Source organism: Etheostoma spectabile, chromosome 20, assembly GCF_008692095.1.
Source record: "Etheostoma spectabile isolate EspeVRDwgs_2016 chromosome 20, UIUC_Espe_1.0, whole genome shotgun sequence".
Classification (NCBI taxonomy): domain Eukaryota; kingdom Metazoa; phylum Chordata; class Actinopteri; order Perciformes; family Percidae; genus Etheostoma; species Etheostoma spectabile.
In genome coordinates, this window is record NC_045752.1 from 19,351,429 (window position 1) to 19,372,254 (window position 20,826).

The following is a 20,826-nucleotide window of genomic DNA, read 5'->3' on the forward strand; positions in this document are numbered from 1 at the left end:
CTCCGGGTCTGTTGCCCCCCCCCCACCACCCTCCCCCCTTTGTGTGTGTGTGTCACCTGGGCTGAGTTCATCTGGTGAAAACCTAGCAGTTATGCTGTATTTAACTGTGCCTACCTCTTATGAGCAGGGCAGAGTAGTATGCAGTTTTCCGCATTGGGTTAGAAATGCCGGAATAATATGTACTGTATTCCCCTGGCCTTCATGTTAAAAAGGCTTTTCAAAAGGAATTATTATATCAGAAACTCAGAACACATCTCCACCAAAAGCACAAAAAAAAAACCAGTCGCTTAATTCTGCAGACTTTCTGCATCTTTGTCTTCTGCCTTATCGTTGATGGATGTTCAATTTTAGTGTCTTTTTTTGTAGAATATTATACATATTTACACATGGTCAACTATAGTCAAAATATAGATTGAGTGAAACATATCCACAAAAACCGCACAGCCTAGTAGAGAAGGGTCTGCAGATCTTCCTCTCAGGCTGGTTACGGCTCCACCAATCAGGGAGGAGGCCAGCCTGTATGCAGCCTGAGAGGCTAGGATGGGCAAAGAATGTTCTCAGAGTAGTTGCTGAAGCTCATTGCTGTGAGTTTACAGTAATAACCGAGAGCAACCTTGAATACTATATCTTTATTTTCTCTTCTGGCTGGAAAGTGAAGAAGACCATTGAAAACCGTTCAAGTCATGTCTAAAAGAATACATAAAATTACATTACACAAGGGATGCTGTGTACTATATAGTCACCATAATGTCTTCCTCTAAATAAAGTGTTGCCATGATAACCATGTTGGTTGTGTTCCTGTGCTGGCCGACTGTAAAAGAGGCCTGCTGCTCAGCCACCTGCCACACCATCACCAAATCCTGTACACCATGATGGTGCTGACCAAGCCAAAACCATCAACACACACTGCTCATGTGAGCCTAGTCTCACATTGCCAGACCTTCCTTGACAGCGCTGTGGAGGAGGGTCTGGCTAGTGCACACAGCATTCCAGGAGGGGAGAAACACATACTCTGGTTTAATTGGCATTTCTTTAAACCAATCAAAATCGTCTTGGCCAGCGCTGAGCGCCGGATGGAGCAACGGTGCCGCTGCAAAATAGCCTCGAGAGGAACTTGTTTTGGTGGCACGTGCACTTTCAAAAGTAGTTTTAGTCGTGCATCAGAAAACTCAGATTAGACAGATAATCCAGCTAGCTGTCTGGATTTACCCTGCAGAGATCTGAGGAGCAGGGAACCATAGTCCTCAGATTGGACAGATAGTCTAGCTAGCTGTCTGGATTTACCCTGCAGAGATCTGAGGAGCAGGGAACCATAGTCCTCAGATTGGACAGATAGTCTAGCTAGCTGTCTGGATTTACCCTGCAGAGATCTGAGGACCAGGGAACCATAGTCCTCAGAAATCCACCGGTGTTTAGAACGCCGAAAATCCGGTCGAAAACAGGGGACAATCGGTGGAATTTCCAGTGACACCTGAACAATCCCGGAAACAAAACGTTGTTAATATAGACTAATGTGAGCACAGGATGATCAGATGGCATTATGCCTGTGGCTAATAATGGACGACACAAGACACTGTAGATTCTTTCTTTAGGCTTTAAAAAATGTGCGCCTACTGTATTTTGGCAACACATTCTCATGAACGGGTTCCTATATCGTACGAAAGGTTGTGCAAAACAATCCTTACTGTATGATATGATGTGTATATGTGTATATATGTATATATGCACACATATACATATATATATATATATATATATATATATATATATATATATTATACACACACACACACACACACACACACACACACACACTGTATATAAAACACAACATTAACTCTGGAATAGGCTGAAATATGTCATTAAAATTCTTCTACTAGAGGGGAATGGACAATGAAATATTTATTTATGTATCGTAAGGAAGAAAAAAAACTTGTCAGGGGTAAAGGTATAAACAAAATAAGTTCTGGCCAAAAAGCCAAAATGGACAACTTCTTGTCTATTTAAGATGGATTATAAATGTGAAATATATGTTGTATATGTTGTTTTGTCACTACATATGACAATATATGTTTCCTCATAATGTACAACAATTTTTTTGACAGTGTTTTGAATTTAGAAGATGCATTTCTAAAGCATGGAATGGGGGGGACAACATAATGCATAAAACCTTATGCCACATTATTTAAGTGGATTATAGGTTAGACATTGTATTCTGCTATTTTCATTTTAATAATTCAAATATCCCAGGAACCCTTGATGATGTCTCATGGGGGTGATGCAATTTTTATAGGTTTGGGAACTGCGCAGACCCCACTCCGCTTCAAACCTAGTCTTGGGTGTCTGTGGGGAGGGGGAGGGACCCATTACAACATGAAGAGAGCATTAAATAACTGCCAAAAACTCAAATATACAGTGACATTATAAACACTGCAGCTCTATGATACCATAATATGTTACAGCGTTGGAATCAGATGCTGGTCCAGGAGAAGCCTTGTATGTATGCAGCAGCGCCTTATTAAAATGTGCAGCATTGCCTCAAAGCTAAAAAAAAAAAAAATCTCAGCTGAAAACTGCCAAGTCATCATTCCTCCCTGTCTCAAACACAGGACGCTTTTGAACTCAGAGAACTGAATTACAGACAGTGACCGGTTTTCTCAGTAAACTCCACGCAGCTCACTTCATCGTAGCGGTGCTCTGCTGCAGAGGGCACGGCCGTGTGTACACTGCACCAGGAGAGGCTTCATAAATGATTTACTAGCTGCTTTCCCCTCATAGCTCCAGAGACACAGATAGAGCAACACTTACCCCGCTGATGGAAGCCTTTGAGGAATTTTCTCCATGCTAATCAGCTGCTAACTGAATTCTGCAGTGTTTTCGTATGCAAACACAACCAAACGTCATATTCTAATTAGGAGTTGTTGGCGTTATATAGGAAAAGGGAAAACATACCCTGCGTCCCATACATGCGCCTGTGGAGAATAAAGCTCTATTAGTACCACTCTTTGGAAAAGCCAACCACCTTTAAAATGTGAAGTAACCATTTATGTAATCATGACTCCAGAGTTGTTCAACAGTCTCATTGCTTAAAAGCGAGACATGTATTGTCTTATTTACTTAACACTTCCACTATAATGATATAAAGAATGCCAATGTATCGTGATATACAGTGGTGCTCCCTACTGCAGTAGCAAGTGGGGGATGTGCTCATTTACATTTTTTCATTAGACATTCCATCACATAAAAAAGCCAACTACATTAACTACAGCAGACCTACCATTGAAAGCCCTCAATATGCAGTATATTATTGGCTGATATTAGGCATTTCCCAATCTATCGGTATCAGCATTTATGATGGCAGATTTAGAAAAAATAAATAAATCATTCATCAGAATTATTTATAATGACAAATGATTCCAATAACTGAATATTTAAAAAAATAAAAACGGACTGTCAACCATGTTATGAGCGTTGGAATTGCATAGTTTGTCCACCAGAGGACGCTCTACAACGTCCCTGTTAGTGATGGTGTTGCATAGTCTGTCCACCAGAGGACGCTCTACAACATCCCTGGTTAGTGATGGTGGCGCATAGTTCGGTGTCCACCAGGACGCTCTACAACTCTGTTAGTGATGGCGTTGCATAGTTTGTCCACAGAGGACGCTCTACAACGTCCCTGTTAGTGATGGTGTTGCATAGTCTGTCCACCAGAGGACGCCTACAACATCCCTGTTAGTGATGGCGTTGCATAGTCTGTCCACCAGGGGACGCTCTACAACGTCCCTGTTAGTGATGGCGTTGCATAGTCTGTCCACCAGAGGACGCTCTAAAACGTCCCTGTTAGTGATGGTGTTGCATAGTATGTCCACAAGAGGACGCTCTACAACGTCCCTGTTAGTGATGGTGTTGCATAGTCTGTCCACCAGAGGACGCTCTACAACGTCCCTGTTAGTGATGGTGTTGCATAGTCTGTCCACCAGAGGACGCTCTACAACATCCCTGTTGGCAACACTGATACTTTTTTTTTTGTTAATGTGTTTTTGTTCAAAGGACTTTAAGTTTCATATCTTAAGTTTGAATTTTTATACATTTTATTTATCAGACCTTTATTATATTTTGATGTTCCTCTGTTCTGATAAATCAAATTATTATCAATTTTTTAGTGAGAACTCATACATAACTACAAATAACTAATGTTAGGGAAATCTGTTTGTTTTGTAAAGTGTTCTGGATTTTTTTTAAATACATATGTATCGGCTGCATATCGGATTTTTGAATAACCAAATATTTGTATCGTATTAACCTTACAAATTGGTCGGGCTCTGATATGCAGTTATGTCACAGAGAAGATGCTTGATATGACAAATCATATTTGACTGTTGCAATAGTGAAGAAAGGCACTTTTTGGCGTTCATTTCCCAGGTGCACAGCACTCAGAGATAGCAACCGTCAGAGCGAGTGGTTTGTCACTGCAACTACTACATCCAAGCTCTCAACAGTCTGAGATGACCAACCCTGGGAAGACCGCTATAACTGACAAATGGTTCTTGGTTTAATGCACACCAACTATGTCCTGCCTTATGTTAAAAGTTTTCTATTCACAAACCAGTGGAAGGCTATTATTGTGCAGCAGTGAAGACATGCACTGGGCTTGTCACAGAGTCAGGGGAGCTTTGTAAGTGGTGCTTGTCTTCAATAGAAACATTCCTATGGCATTTGGTTGACATAACGACTCTTCCTTCTTTTAAAGGTTCCTTGGGAAATAGCGGACGCTGTGTCATCCCAATCATCATGCTTTCTTTTTCAGAAAGCTTGGAATGTCTTGTTTCCAGCGATACCAAGCATCTTATTGTAGACTGAAAAGAAAATTATCCCGGCTCTTTTAAACACAACTTGCTCTTATAATTATGAATATTATATTTGTACTATGTACTACTAGACTATATTATTGTATATTTGTCTGCTTTATTGTTAAAATACTTGCAAAAAGACAGTTTGGAAAACATAGAATTGGTTTATGGATCCTAAAACTGGAAGCCCCTATGTATTGAAAACAGAATAATTTTCAGAACTTCTATAAATAGATGTCTAGGAAAGACATTTTTTGTAACTATGCCACGTGTTGCCCTTGCTAGAGGTTTTTTTCTGGATTTAAAAGCAAATAAAAGCAAAAGCATCAATTTCACTTTCATCTACCAAATAGCACATCACAATGATGGTCAATCCCACTTTTGCCCTTTTAATGCTCCCTGATCCCAGTTTGGAAATACTTTGGAAATACAAAAAAAGAACCCATACCAAAGCTCTGACAAAAGGAAGAGTGCAAACAGCTCTCACCTGAGACCGTAGAGCACAGTTCCATCGGGATGCAGTCTGATCATCCGGTTCTTCACCGTCACCCCGTGTACAAAGGACTTCTTGTCATTAATGAAGTAAGTGTCAGGGACCCACAGCGAGTCTGCCACACGGTTGTCCAGGGTGAGATTGAGAGGAATGCCTGTGTATGAGAGGCGCTTGTCTCTCCAGGACTGCTGGAAGTACATGGTGATGGTGTAGTCCTGCGGGAAGGACACCGAATAAAAGGAAGGTTAACACATCAACCTGAACAGGTCGCTGATGGAATTCTCCTGCCCTGTGCAATTGCCCTTGCGTTGTTTACTTTCTTCTATTGCTTTGAGAACTGATATGAGTTATAGTCCTTCAGATTGTGACAGGCGACTACTGACCAGAGATGGGGACTCTAGTCTGAGACTCAGACTCGAGTCGCACAAACAGCTGACTTCAGACTTGACTTTGACTCAAGCTCAAAGACTTGAGACTTGACTTGGACTTCCAAAAAATGACTAGTGAACATCTCTGCTACTGACTGACCTTTCAATTTGTAAGTAAGATTTTGCAAAAGTTGTGTATGAGCAAATAACTTTTGACCTTCACATCATCAACATTATGTAATCTTCTTTATTCTCAGAATGTTTGTGAATATGGCCCGTGCTTGTTTTGGATCCTCTAAGTGACTTATAGAAGCATTACTTTGTTCTGCTGGTACATCATTGTACCACCCTACAGTTAAACAAGAGGCCATGCACTGGAAAAGACTAATGTGAAATTACCCGTCATAGGGATGGATGATTCAGAAAATGTCATGACTCAATTCCAATTTTTAGGCTCACGATTCGAGTCAGTATAGATTTTCTATTCAAAAATGATTCTCAATTTTAAAAATGATTCACGGTATGTAAATGTAGTTACTTTTCCCATATATATATATATATATATATATATACACACACATACATACACATATATATACATATATACACACAAAATACACATATATATATATATATACATACATATATATTATATATACTATATATATATATATACATACATACAATATACATATATACACACATACATACACACACAGAATATACAATATATACCATATATAACACACAACTACATAATATATACATAACACACAAACATACACATATATATATATATATACACACACAACATATATTATACCACACATTTATAATAAATACAGTATGCATTACACACACACACATACTATATATATTATAATATACACACATATATATACACACACATACATCACACACATATATACATACACACAATATATATAATATATATATATATATATATATAGTATATATACACACACACCATACATACATATATACAACACAAACATCATATATATATACTGGTATATATATATAGTATATATAAAATATATATATATATATATATATATATATACCCACACACACACCACACAATATATATATATATAATATATACACACAGTATATACACACCTACATATATAACATACATAATATATATATATACACACGCACGCACACACACACACACACACACGCCATGGAATCCTTAGTTGCTGGTTAGCATGTTGGGAGTAAAAGTGAGCCAACAAAAAAAATAAAAATAAAAATTACTTCTTGTGGCCTGCATATTCACAAAATAGAGTAAAAATAGCAATGCAGATTAAGACTAGACGATTTCCTAGGCAGATATTGACCTTGGACTATATTGGGTGGAAGCACACACAGCCAAAGCACTGCTACAACTCGGTGTGAGTACAGGTCTAATTTGGGTCGATCCATCCCGTAAAACACCAGCGATGCGTCATGTTTACGAGGCCCTATCTTGCACCCTGTGCAGCACAGCACAAAGCACAACGCAAGTGTCTTTGCTAGTTTAAGACCAGCGTAGAACTTTTTCAATTTCCCATCCAGTGCCTGTGGGGGGGGGGGGGGGGGGGGGGCGTGGCATCCCAATGGTGGCACCACCATCACGATGGATGAGGATATTGCCATCAGCACAACCCTAGACTTGACATACAAAATCTTCCCCTGAATGGATTTATTCCACATGAGCTGTTGTTGTAAAGGCCAGACAGGTCTTTTAAGATTATAATCAGGCTTCAGCCATGTGGATCAGTAGAGTTAGTGCAGTGAGAGGGTTGGCAATGGAAGTATTAAGCAGTCCGACAACAAAAAAATGGTGTGTGTTAGTGTCACAGGATACTCCTGTGTAAGAGACAAATAATCTCTGTGCACAGTTGAGTTGTGCATCATGATTCACAGGCTGGGCTGTCAGATGGCAGATTGCCACATCTTTCCATGCAGTCTGTACCTTCTTTTTCAAAAATAACTTGTTCCAGCCGCAGCACAGACTGCTGAGGTGGATAATGTTGTGTAACGTCAGTTCTTATTAAGCAGCGGGGACAGTCATCGGCCTGCCCGCTCCAATTCTTTCCAAGACTCCTTAGAGAGCTACAGCTGCCTCCTTCACCTGCCCTTCAGTGGTCTCCTGTCTCCTCATCAGCCTGAACCCTTCAACTGTTCCTGATGCAGCACAGTGGTCAACACATCCACCCACTCCCAATCTCCACTCCATCATAAAAGGTATGACAGCTCATATGACCCGACATGATTATTTTTTTTCCAGTCAGTTTTATCACAACAAAACCCCACATCTTTCCCTTTTTTGGGTAGAATAATCTGACAGCTGTCTCCTGCACCACATGCTCCATCACAGCATGCCTGATCATTCTTTACAATGACTTGTAAAATGTCAATAATGTATGGTGAAACAACTTTTACACTTAAAAATAAAAGTATTGATATGTTTTCTCCATAGTAACACATAACAATCGCATTTTAGGTTGTGTAGAGTTACGCAACGGTATAAACTGTAGTAAAACAAACAATGCATGTGTTTTGTGTCGTATGTATTAAGGCGTGTCCAAGGAGTGGCACAGACCAGCACTGAAATCTGTTTGGCACCCCTATCCAGGTGCCTCTCCATTTTCCTAAACTATGATTGGCTATCTGCCGGCAAGAGGCTTTATAATTGTTATTTGTAATGTATAAGTACTCACATACAAGGTATGAAAAATCCATCCATGTTATATTATGTGTTTTTTCTTTCGGATGTGTTGAGCTGTAATATGTCACTTCCTGAAGGCCTCCTGGCCGTTTGGAGTCACACCGCATGGTGCTTAAATTACTTGGAAAACTGAGCAACTTGTCCAACGGTTGCTGTTGACAAACTCACTCATTAAATATGTAAATTGAAGCAATATTGGCTTTACAGAGCTGCCTGCTCACTATTCGATTCTGTGATATGATTGACTGCATTGCATTGTGGGATATAAGCTATAGATCCACTTGGCCCTTGGAGCTTTAAAGTCCATGTTGTGAGTTTGTGCTGTGTATGTGACTGGTCCTTTGTCTTGTGTCTGTCTCTAGGTGTGTGTGTGTGTGTGTGTGTGTGTGTTTCTGCATGTGCTGTTTTTTCTCCCTCCCTCACGTTTTTTATCTGTGTTTTTGTGGCCCCTGGGACACATTCCTATGTCCCAGTGTGTTGCTTGAAACTGTTTGTGCAAAGCAGCACAATTCTCTCCGCTGCCATCCCGACTGACAGAAAAAATACAGGGTGCAGGCAAGAAAAACACTTCTAATTAAAATTACATTAGTTTACGTGTCTGTGTAACCAAATCAACAGGTGAAATTTTGTGACTACAGTATTTCACAAACTGCCGCGAGAGTGGGTTGTGTGCAGAGGAATGATGGACGATGGATAAGAATGTAAAAAGTAAAAGAAATGAAGCTCCATGAAACCTATATTAGGTCCTAAAAGCCTGGCATGCATTCTGATGAACTATGCATCAGAACGCTTCAGTTGACTGCAGGTAACCTTAGAATGCAGCTGGCAGGACAATGTTGCATCACTGCTCTTCTATCGAGCTAACCTGAGGTGCAAAGCTGCAGTTAAGATTCCACTCACAGCTCTCCGGCTTTCCAGCATTCGATGCACTTTCTAAAGATGCTTATGCATGCATTTCCCCCAACAAGCTGGAGGGAAACGCTAACTTTCTGGAATAAAAAAAGGCAAGCATATCCTGGACATCTGAACAATTTCCCCAGAAAAAGACAAGGGTGGTTACAGCGTGTAACCCCCCCCCCACACACACACACACACGTGACATAATTTATGAAGTAATTAATGAACTACAGTGCACAGTGTAAACAATGCAAAACTACTGCTTCTGTTTCTTGGCAGCAAGCTTTTTCAATGCCTGCGCTTTTGAAAAGTCTATAGATTCTATATGTGGTGGTAGCTGAGGGTGGGGGGGGGTGCATGCATGGAAAGAGGTGCAGACTTACTGTATTAATTGTACTGCAAATATTTTGACACAAAATTCTGCAGGCAACAAATCAACATTTTAAATGTAAGGGAAGGGGGCTTTCACATCTGACAACAAAGTCCAGTTTATTTGATTAATATGAACTGGACTTATCTTTTTCCAAAGGAAGCACGTTTGTATGGGCTGAAATATGTACCAACAGAAACTGAATTTGAATCATTTCTATTTAAATTTGAATTGCTACACTTACATAATTGCATTGAAAAACAGAATGTGCTCGATTGCTCTTCCTTCATCGTTCCAGTACCCTGATGTCTGTCAAAGTAACTTGAACTGAATTTTGTGAACTGAATTTTAATTGTGAGAACTGAATGTGACAATGTATAGAGAGTTGAATTTTCATTGACGATCATATTTTATTGGATTTCAGTTCCAAACTAATAAATTCAATTTCAAACTATACTATTCAGATTCAGTTTTTCCAATGCAATTATTCAAGTTTAGCAATTCAAATTCAGTTTCTGTTGGCACATATTTCAGCCCATACGTTTGGCTCCTCAGTTGAAAAATGTGGGCGTGACTTACATAAGGTAACTGCTATTTATATTGTATGTATGTTGTATTTATGTTGCTAATTTGTACAGTAATACAATAGTGTTATGAAGAAGAAGACGAAAATTCACCTGCCCTATAGTCTGCTATGCAGTACGTCACTGCTCTCTTCATCTGTAGTCATAGTAAATGCTCTACAAACTTCAATTGCCGTGTCACAAAACCTTCTGACACTCCCTCAAGTCTTATTTCATTCATCAGTGAATCTATGTCTATGATGTACTGAGAATGACTTGCCATCACAAAAGCAGTGTCAGGGCTCCAGATCAAATATGTGTTTACAGTAACAGAAGACAAGATACAAGCAGTAGAGCAGAGTAATAAAAAAAGAACGGATTAGGCATTTAGCCCGCAACTGGAACTGTAAGCCAATAATAAACAGCAATAAAAAGATGACATCACATTCCATGATGCAGCAGTGAGAAACTGCTGCCTTATGAAGATGGGAACACAGAATAAGGAGGTCTGTCTGTCTGTCTGGTGGGAGTGGGTGCGAGTTGCAGTACCATTGGGGGTGAAGACTTTCTAAGAGACTATTATTAGAAACAGCTGTTCCCCTCGGCACCCGCTTTGCCATCATCGTTTTGGCACCTTGTTGTTTCCGCGGCAGAGCGATGGCCTTAACGTGAGCTGAATACCGTTATGCATATGAGCTGTGCTAGACCTCGGCGGCAGGTAGAAGCTGAGCTCCACCGGTCCTGCTGCACTGCACCGCACTGCACTCCAGGCGGACAGGAGAACAGGGCCGACAAACGCCCTTGGTTTGTTTTCCTTTTTCATTTGTGAAAGGCTTCTGTGCTCCTATGCTTCTTCTCTTTCTCTCCACATATTTCAAGCGATCTACCTCTCTGTCCATATTTTCATATCATGATTTCATTTATTTTATTCATAAAAAAGGACAACACACATTAAATCAACCTTTCTGGAAGTGTGCCAGTGTACCAGCCGGCTAACTTTCAACTGTGTGGGCACCTACGCCACGCTAGCCCCACTGCAGTATGTTCCAGCCTGACCTAATTCTTGCCTACCCACAGCTATTTCTGGGTGCAGCCCGGATAACATCATAAGAAAGGGGGTGGGTTTGGTGGTGGGGTAGCAGTGCAGTACTTCTGCGGCCCTACTTCAACTGTTCTCGTGCCTGGTCGTTTTGGCAAAACAGTGTTTTGTAACGCGTACCGGAGGGGAGAAGCTGAAACAGCGTGTGATGGTCTGCAGTGATGTTTCCGGATTTTTGAGGCTGGCACCAGTGAGTGTGTTTACATGCACACCAATAATCCACTTTTATTATGAATATGAGAATATTCTGAATTTGATTCAGCTCATGTTAACAACATATTCAGTTTGGATATTCCAAATAAGATATTTTTCCAAATTTAGCATTTTCTGATTAAGACGTGGCATATGCCAGTAGTATTCAGTAGAGCCCGACTGATAAAGGATTTTTAAGGCCGATACCAATACGAATATTTGGTTATTTAAAAATCTGACATGCCGATATATATATATAAGAAAAAAATCTAGAAACGCGTTACAAAACAAACAGATTTCCCTAACATTGGTTATTTGTTCTCCCTAAAAAAATATAATAATTAGTTTTATTGTCACAACAGAAAGGAGGAACATCAAAATATATTAAAGGTCTGATAAATACAATGTATAAAAATTGTTGTAGAGCGTCCTCTGGTGGACAGACTATGCACCGCCATCACTAACAGGGACGTTGTAGAGCGTCCTCTGGTGGACAGACTATGCACCTGCCGCCCCCATCACTAACAGGGACGTTGTGGAGCGTCCTCTGGTGGCAGACTATGCACGCCATCACTAACGGGACGTTGTAGAGCGTCCTCTGTGGACAGACTATGCAACGCCATCACTAACAGGACGTTGTAGAGCGTCCTCTGGTGGACAGACTATGCAACGCCATCACTAACGGGACGTTGTAGAGCGTCCTCTGGTGGACGACTATGCAACGCCATCACTAACAGGGACGTTGTAGAGCGTCCTCTGGTGGACAGACTAGGCAACACCATCACTAACGGGACGTTGTAAGACGCCTCTGGTGGACAGACTATGCAACACCATCACTAACAGGGACGTTGTAGACGTCCTCTGGTGGACAACTATGCAACACCTCACTAACAGGACGTTGTAGAGCGTCCTCTGGTGGACAGACTATGCAACCCATCACTAACAGGGACGTTGTAGAGCGTCCTCTGGTGACGACTATGCAACACCATCACTAACAGGGACGTTGTAGAGCGTCCTCTGGTGGACAGACTATGCAACCATCACTAACAGGGACGGTGTAAGCGTCCTCTGTGGACAGACTATGCAACGCCATCACTAACAGGGACGTTGTGGACGTCCTCTGGTGGACAGACTATGCAACCGCCATCACTAACAGGACGTTGTAGAGCGTCCTCTGGTGGACAGACTATGCAACCCATCACTAACAGGCGTTGTAGAGCGTCCTCTGGTGGACAGACTATGCAACACCATCACTAACAGGGATGGTAGAGCGTCCTCTGGTGGAGAGACTATGCAACACCAACGCTTATAACATGGTTGACCGTCCGTTTTTATTTTATAAATATTTATCAGAATCATGTATTTGTCATAAATGATTCTGATGAATGAATATTTTAAAAAACATCTATTATAAATGCCACTATCGATATATCTGGGAAATGCCTACTATCGGCCGATATAGGGGTCAGGCTCTAGTCTCGGGCTTTAGAAGCATTCTCTGGACATGTATACAGGGCATTTGGAATATGTGTTTTATTTGGGGGTTTTCTATCTTTACATTCAAAATATGTAATATGTTTTCCTTCAATTGTGATTGTATGTGTTGTTTTAGATACCGTATGAATTTCAAACCTTGTCCAGAATGTAATACAAAATGAACAACCATAAAAATGATGAGTAAACGATTCTTGCTCAGTCTTACAAAAACTACAATAATTGTCAAGTGGCATGAATTTTGAGATAAACAGGTTTGTAGGATGTGTATTGTAAAATATTTTCAAATGTAATTCCCTCACTTTGTATCAAGCCACGCCATAAGCCAGCTAATATCATTAAAAATCAGAATTCCAGAAAGTTATTTTCTTTATATTTAGAAAACATTTTCTAACGTGCTTATTATTACGATTTTTGCTCATAATATCCATACTATTTATATAAAGAGTAAAATTAATACCACAAACTTAATTTTGTTTTTTATAACTTTTCATTATTTGTAACATGCCATTAGGGATAGATTTTAAAACCGAGTTATATTCTTTGAAGGTTATTGGGAATGCCTTCTCTTGGAGAAAGGATTCATAGTTAAGTGATTGGCTATTTCAATCAAAAAGATCCTTTACAAAGATAATATCTCTATCGATCCATTTCTGCAAATAGAGTGACTTGTTCCTCTTAGTAATGCATTCATTGTTCCACAAGATAGACTTGTGTGGAGAAAAGTTATGAGAATGACAGCTTTCAGGCCAAAAGAGCTTGTTGATAAAAATGGGATAGTTTTAAAGGCAATCTTGTACTATTGTAGTTACAATTCAACAAAAAAAGTAAGACCTTCTACACTATTAAAAGTGTTATTGGGAATAAAGTACCACAAAGACTCTGGTGCTCTCAAACATTCCTTCAACCATTTCACCTTGAAAGTTTAATTCAAGTCCAAAAAGTCCAGAAGTTCAAATCCACCTTCATCCTTAGAGCCAGAGAACACTGCTTTTTCTAAATGATGGTGTTTTTCCATACAAAATTCATAAATATGGTCTTCATGTTGAATAATGGACATTGAGAGAGAGGGCAGGATAGACAAATCTTGAAACCACTTCTGCTTTAGTCAAAAGAATCCTTCCTAAAATAGAAATGTCTCTTTTTCATTATTGTTTTAGGCTTCTTCAATTTAGATAAAAAATTGCTGACGTTCCATATAGTCCTTGCAGATATGAATACCTAAATATTATACACATTTTTTGACAGGTATATTAAACATTTTTTCCTCTTCAGTCTGATACAGACATAACATTTCACATTTAGATTTGTTAAGTGTTAAACCTGAAGCAGCTGAGAAGTGGTCAATTAAGGATATAGAATATTCAATCTGTTGTTTGTCACTCAAAAAGAGAGCTGTATCATCCGCTAGTTGAGTTACTCTAATTTCTTTACCATATATAGACAAACCTTTAATCATAGGATTATGTTGAATATGTAATGATAATAATTCAACCACCATTAGGAACAAGAACAGCGAAATAGGGCAGCCTTGGCAAACTGATCTCAGTACAGGAAATCTGAACTGCCAATATGTTTATGAAACATTTCAACTGTAGATATAAAATTTGGTCCGAAATCAAAGTCTGAAGTGCTTTGAGTAAAGAAATAGTGTTCTACCGTATCATAATCAATCCCCAACGCAACGGTCAGCCGTTTGCGTGTGTGTTTAAAGGCACGCGCACATCAACTGACGGCGGCTTAGACTTCACGGACGTTGACAGGCTCCGGCTAACCAAATGTACAGTGTACTGAACAGAGCAACAGCAATACCAACAACATTATACAGAGTACAGAGACACTTAATAGGCATTCCCTATTACACCTAAACATACTGATGTTCAATCCACACGACTGTTTACAGTCCGTTCGGAAAGACTAGGAAACGGAAGCTTCACTGACGGTGACGGGCTAACTTCAGCTAGCTCGCTAGCTAAAGCTACATACCGTATAACCACATCATATTAACCTTTCTACGCAGAACATGGCGACTGATGTACGTCACAGAGAAAACCGCACTGGTGATGTACTCTTTTGATACCCATTAACAGAAATTGTAAAGGTTTTAACATATACCTGTGGGTTGGAAAGAAGTGGAGATACAGAAATTGTGTCTTTCGCAAACGCTGGCTGCTTGTTTCTGAGGGCTCGAGCTGCCGTCTCCACGGCAACCCACCACGGTGAAGCCGGCATGAAGGAAAATACATGGAAATGAAAAACCTACATGTAATAAAATTATTTTAAAAAAAATAGGAGGGGGTAACTTTTTTTTTTTTAATTAACCTAATACGTAAGGTCATTTTCTCTACCCATTACATTAACAGCTTTGTGGGAATATTGTCAGAATAAGGGCAAAAAACGCAGTAATGTTAACGTAGTCAGTGATCCTTTCTGCAGTCCTGACTGTCTGTTGTCGTCTGTTCCTGTCCCCGTTTGGATCCAAACCACACAGTAGCTATGTTTCCATCCACACGTTTTCATCCAAATTACGAGATATCGAATGGAAACAGTTATGGAAACCGTAATATTTTATGGAATTTCATGAACATTGCCTCAATAGAAATACGTCCGGTCTCATCAGATTTTATCTCTATTGATACACGGCTTATTAAACGCTGATGGAAACGGGATTTGCCGAATAAATAATGAATTGCGAGTAAGTTTTAGGTAATTTTATGGTTGCAACCCGCCACAAAACAAAGAAGAAGTTTTAGTCAACTTCGGCCCAGTATTTCTGCTCTGTTTGCACACATGCCGGAGGTCAACAAAGACAGATGGAAGTGGACGAACTTCCATCACTTTCCAACAGACAAAATTCATTTTTGAATTTAATTTATCAGGAACTCGGGAAAGAATTGGCCAACAAAGGTTAGGACAAGCCGGGGGACGTCCTCCGGAGTGAATGGAGGACGCTCAAACAGCGAGATATGTCTCAAAAGGGAGTCTCGCAGCGGTGCCGGGGGGAAAATAAAAAATATAATATAATAATATTATAATAATATCTGCATAGCGATGTGTTATTATAACTTGATATGTCGCTATGAGCTGGCTAATAAGCACTACAACTTTGTTCACAAATGTTTGCTTGAATTTAAATTAATTTTTGATTTGTTTATTAATCCCCAGTGGGGAAATTACAATTTACACTCCATGTACACACTTTGTTAACAATCACACATGCTCAGGACCTATACATGCACTGAGCATTTGGGGGGGTACGGTGCCTTGCTCAAGAGCACCTGGCAGTGCCCAGGAGGGGAAATGGCATCTCTCCAGCCAACAAATCCACACTCCGTACTTTTTGGTCCATTGGGGGACTTGAACCAGTGACCCTCCGGTTCCGGACCCAACTCCCTACGGACTGAGCTACTGCCCCCCAACGTGGAATCGGATGATTCAGTGCGAAAATGAATGGAAACACCTTAAAATGCCTAAAATCAATTTGATATACCAATTTGATCGCAAAACAGCATGTGACATCATTACGCACAGGTTTTTATTTGCTTTTGTTAGAAAAATACATTACATATGTACTTTACATATATACTTTGATCAGTGTTCAAACTGTTTGCATTATGACGATACAAAACACTGGTACTGCTGTTTACATCCTGTCTTGTCCCTGTCTGGAGACCGGTGGATGCTGGGAAAAGAACAGGAGCCCCTGGACTGTGAGAAACTGTCGACATTACTGCGTTATTCACTGTGTGAGTTATCTCAATCTGCATTGTATTACAAAAGCTGCTGTGGAAAGCTTTTTTTCGTCAGTCATTTTTCTGTACTGATGCTGTGAGTGCTGTAAAACTGATTCTACTTGCAAGTAGACCTAACTTTAATATAACTTCAGTGGTTCCTGTCTATTCCTGATAATGGAAATATTCAAACAGCTTTAAAGTCGTTGGATGGAAACACACTTTCACCAGCTTTATTCGCATGAGTTTTTTTAACTGAACTTCAGATAATGCGATTGACAAGTGGATGGAAACGTAGCTAGTGATTAATAAAACGCCACGCCTTACAAAAGCTAGAGAGGTGCCAGTTCACCTCCCGGGCTGCCAACGTGCCCCTTGAGCAAAGCAGAGAACCCCCAACTGAAAGGACACACGAAACGCAAACAAAGCTACCACGCAAATTAACAGATTGGTGTGTTAGTCCCATGCAGACTTCTTCAGTGAGACCAGACTGCACTGAAGGACTATACCATGGTTCGGGTCAGGGGCAGGTAAGCTGTGGCTTTAACAAGACGTTATATGGATGGTTTGGTTATGGATTAATGGTTATTTTTTAACATTTTAAATTTCATTTATTAGTGTTAAAGTGGTTCTTTCATTCTTCAATTAGTCATTAAAACATTTCAGCCACCCAAAATGTGTGTGCAACTTTAGCAAACCACAAAAAAGTAATATGAGACATTACAAGCTGAAAAGATTTCAGAACTTCTGTATAAAGCGTTAAATGTTTTTGCAGCTCCAAAAATGGCTCTTTTAATGGTAGTTTGCTGACCCCTTCTTTGGGTGAATACTCGATTTGGATCATCTGCAGAGTGTCGATTAAAACGTGATGTAGGACACATACTAAGTAGTTTGGTGAAACGTCTGTTTACCATTCTAAATGAATGTGCTAAATGTATGTAGCATATCTTATTTACAATAATGCACAGTGTTCAGCTCTGTATCCATTATAATGTCTTTATTTTTATGATTACCACATAATAAGGGATGTATACATTTCCAGTGTTAATTTAATAATAATAATAATAATAATAATAATAATAATAATAATAATAATAATTATGACAGATGACATGATAATCCCACAAATAATACTGATGCTGACACTATTGTGTGCCACCAATCAGGCTATTTGTTGTTGCAAACCAACCAACCAACCAGCATGCTCCTCTCCCATCCCCTTGTTTCCATGCCAACCCAAGCATGCACTTGCATGCAGGTAGAAAGTAATAATTCAGAAGTCAAGGTTTGGGGCAGGAGCTAGCACAAGGACAAGAGGAACGACTCCCACCACCAAGAAACAAGAACGGCGCTGACAGAGTGAAATAGAAAGTGTCGGCTGTGTTTGGCATTTGGAAAATTCATTCTCTGTATAATGTCTGCAGAAAGCAATTATGGTAGGGTTATGGCAAATAAAGCATGGTTAACCCTCCTGGTGTCCCGGGATCAAAGTTGACCCCATTTCCAAATTGTCTTTTTCTGAAATTTGGGTTTCTTTTATCCAAAATGCCCAAAAAGAACACGCGTGGTTCCCTATAACACTATTCACAAGTCAAATTAAGGATCAGAGGACTACTTTCAAAGAGTGTTGGCTGTTTCATACATTTTTTTTTATCATAATAAAAAAATAATTAATTGGCTTCAAAAGAGTATTCTGACTAAACTTCTGAGAGTTTGAGATTATCCATAAACATACGTTCCTGGGATCTTAACTATTAGTCAACATGATATAATTTAAGCTTTTTTAACTCAAAAATATGATGTACTTTCAAATAAATGTGCTTTATTTAGTGGTGGTAGTGAAAAAGATTGGCAAACGTCAAAAAAGTATACTGTTTTTAAAAATTTGGACCCCAGAGGAAAACAAGTGCATGGTTGACAGTAGACCGCACAAGGGATAAGCTATGGTTAGGCAAGTTAAATACTTTATTTATACTAAATGTTAAAGTTTGGGAGAGACAGAACAGAAACTCCGGTCTCTGAAAGTCTGAATGTCAGACTTGCCTTCACTACCACCCTGCTACATAAAGAGCACACTACTTCCTTAATTTACACTAAATGGCAGCAGTAGACATAAATGATGGGGTGCAGAAACGTCCAATATGGGTTTCAGAATCTCTGCTGTTCTCTTTTGATGACCCCAAATCAGGATAACATTTGTTACCATATCACATCCTATTTCAGCTATAGCTCAGGTCAGTCTGACCATGTGATCCAATGGAGCTCCATTAAACTCCTGTCTAATGGCTCTGTCTGGACAGGCTAACCATTCAATTTCAATTCAATTAAATTTTATTTATAGCAACAACAGACACTCGTTACAGACACTCTGTAGTGAAGCTCAAGCTGTTAAAAAGCTCAGGCAAAAACAGCTAATCCTAGATGGGAAACAAAATACTGTCTGGCATACTTCAAATTGTAACCAAAACCTTAAGTGTTACTTAAAAGGCTTTGCTCTTTGTTGTGAACAACTTAAGCCAGGCTGCTTTTATATATATATATATATATATATATATATATATATATACACACTATGTATATGTTTGAATACGTGAAGACCAAACGTGAAAAAATAAACAGTTCTTACACTGCACATCCTCTAAGGGACTTTATACCGAGTTTTTAGCACATTGATTAAAGCATGAGCAGGGCTCAACGTTAACATGTGGTCCTAAGTATAAAGATTTTGGAGCGCATAAAGAATTTTAGGGGTGCAATGAAAATGTTTCAAATAAGTTGCATGCACGCCTGATCCGAATGAGCTGTTGGCACCATAAAATGTGCTGTCTGCAGAGCTTTTTCATAAATCCTAATCCTAAGGTGGTGCCAGACACATCACTCTGCCATGCCGATCGATAGCAGCTGTTGAGAGAACACACACACACACACATCACACAACTCTCTCTAAATGCACAACACGGTCCTGTGGGAGGGTCATTTTTGTCGGTTCATTTTTAGACAAACTGACAACGTTTTAGATCATCACATGTCGCTTAAAGGTCCCATGACAGGGTGCTCTTTGGATGTTTCTATATAGGCCTTAGTGTTCCCCTAATACTGTATCTGAAGTCTCATTCATATAGACCTTAGTGGTCCCCTAATACTGTATCTGCAGTCTCTTTTTTATAGACCTTAGTGGTCCCCTAATACTGTATCTGAAGTCTCTTTTATATAGACCTTAGTGGTCCCCTAATACTGTATCTGAAGTCTCATTCATATAGACCTTAGTGGTCCCTAATACTGTATCTGAAGTCTCTTTTATACAGACCTTAGTGGTCCCCTAATACTGTATCTGAAGTCTATTTTATTAGACCTTAGTGGTGCTCTAATACTGTATCTGAAGTCTCTTTTATTCTAGCTTTTGGTCCCCTAATACTGTACTGAAGTCTCTTTTATATAGACCTTATGGTCCCTAATACTGTATCTGAAGTCTCTTTATATAGACCTTAGTGGTCCCCAATACTGTATCTGAAGTCTCTTTATATGACCTTAGTGGTCCCTAATACTGTATCTGAAGTCTCTTTTATATAGACCTTAGAGGTCCCCTAATACTGTATCTGAAGTCTTTTATATAGACATTAGTGGTCCCTAATACTGTATCTGAAGTCTCTTTTATATGGACCTTAGTGGTCCCTAATACTGTATCTGAAGTCTCTTTTATATAGACCTTAGTGGTCCCCTAATCTGTATCTGAAGTCCTCTTTCATATAGACCTTAGTGGTCCCTATACTGTATCTGAAGTCTCTTTTATATAGACTTTAGTGGTCCCTAATACTGTATCTGAAGTCTCTTTTATATAGACCTTAGAGGTCCCCTAATACTGTATCTGAAGTCTTTTATATAGACATTAGTGGTCCCCTAATACTGTATCTGAAGTCTCTTTCCCAAAATTCAGCCTTGTTGTAGAATTACAGCCACTGCAAAGCAGAGAAAGGGGAGGTAACCTTTCCCCTTATGAAGTCATAAGGGGCAAGATTACAGATCGGCCCA

General features: G+C 39.6%; 1 protein-coding gene across 1 annotated transcript in view; it reads right to left on the reverse strand.

Moving 5' to 3' along the window:
- gabrb1 (gamma-aminobutyric acid type A receptor subunit beta1) overlaps nt 1–20,826 on the reverse strand; it is a 60,397-nt gene that overhangs the window by 27,522 nt on the left and 12,049 nt on the right. The window contains exon 5 of the mRNA XM_032499820.1: nt 5,338–5,558. Coding sequence (XP_032355711.1) covers nt 5,338–5,558 — 221 coding nt within the window. The remainder of the gene's footprint in view (nt 1–5,337; nt 5,559–20,826) is intronic.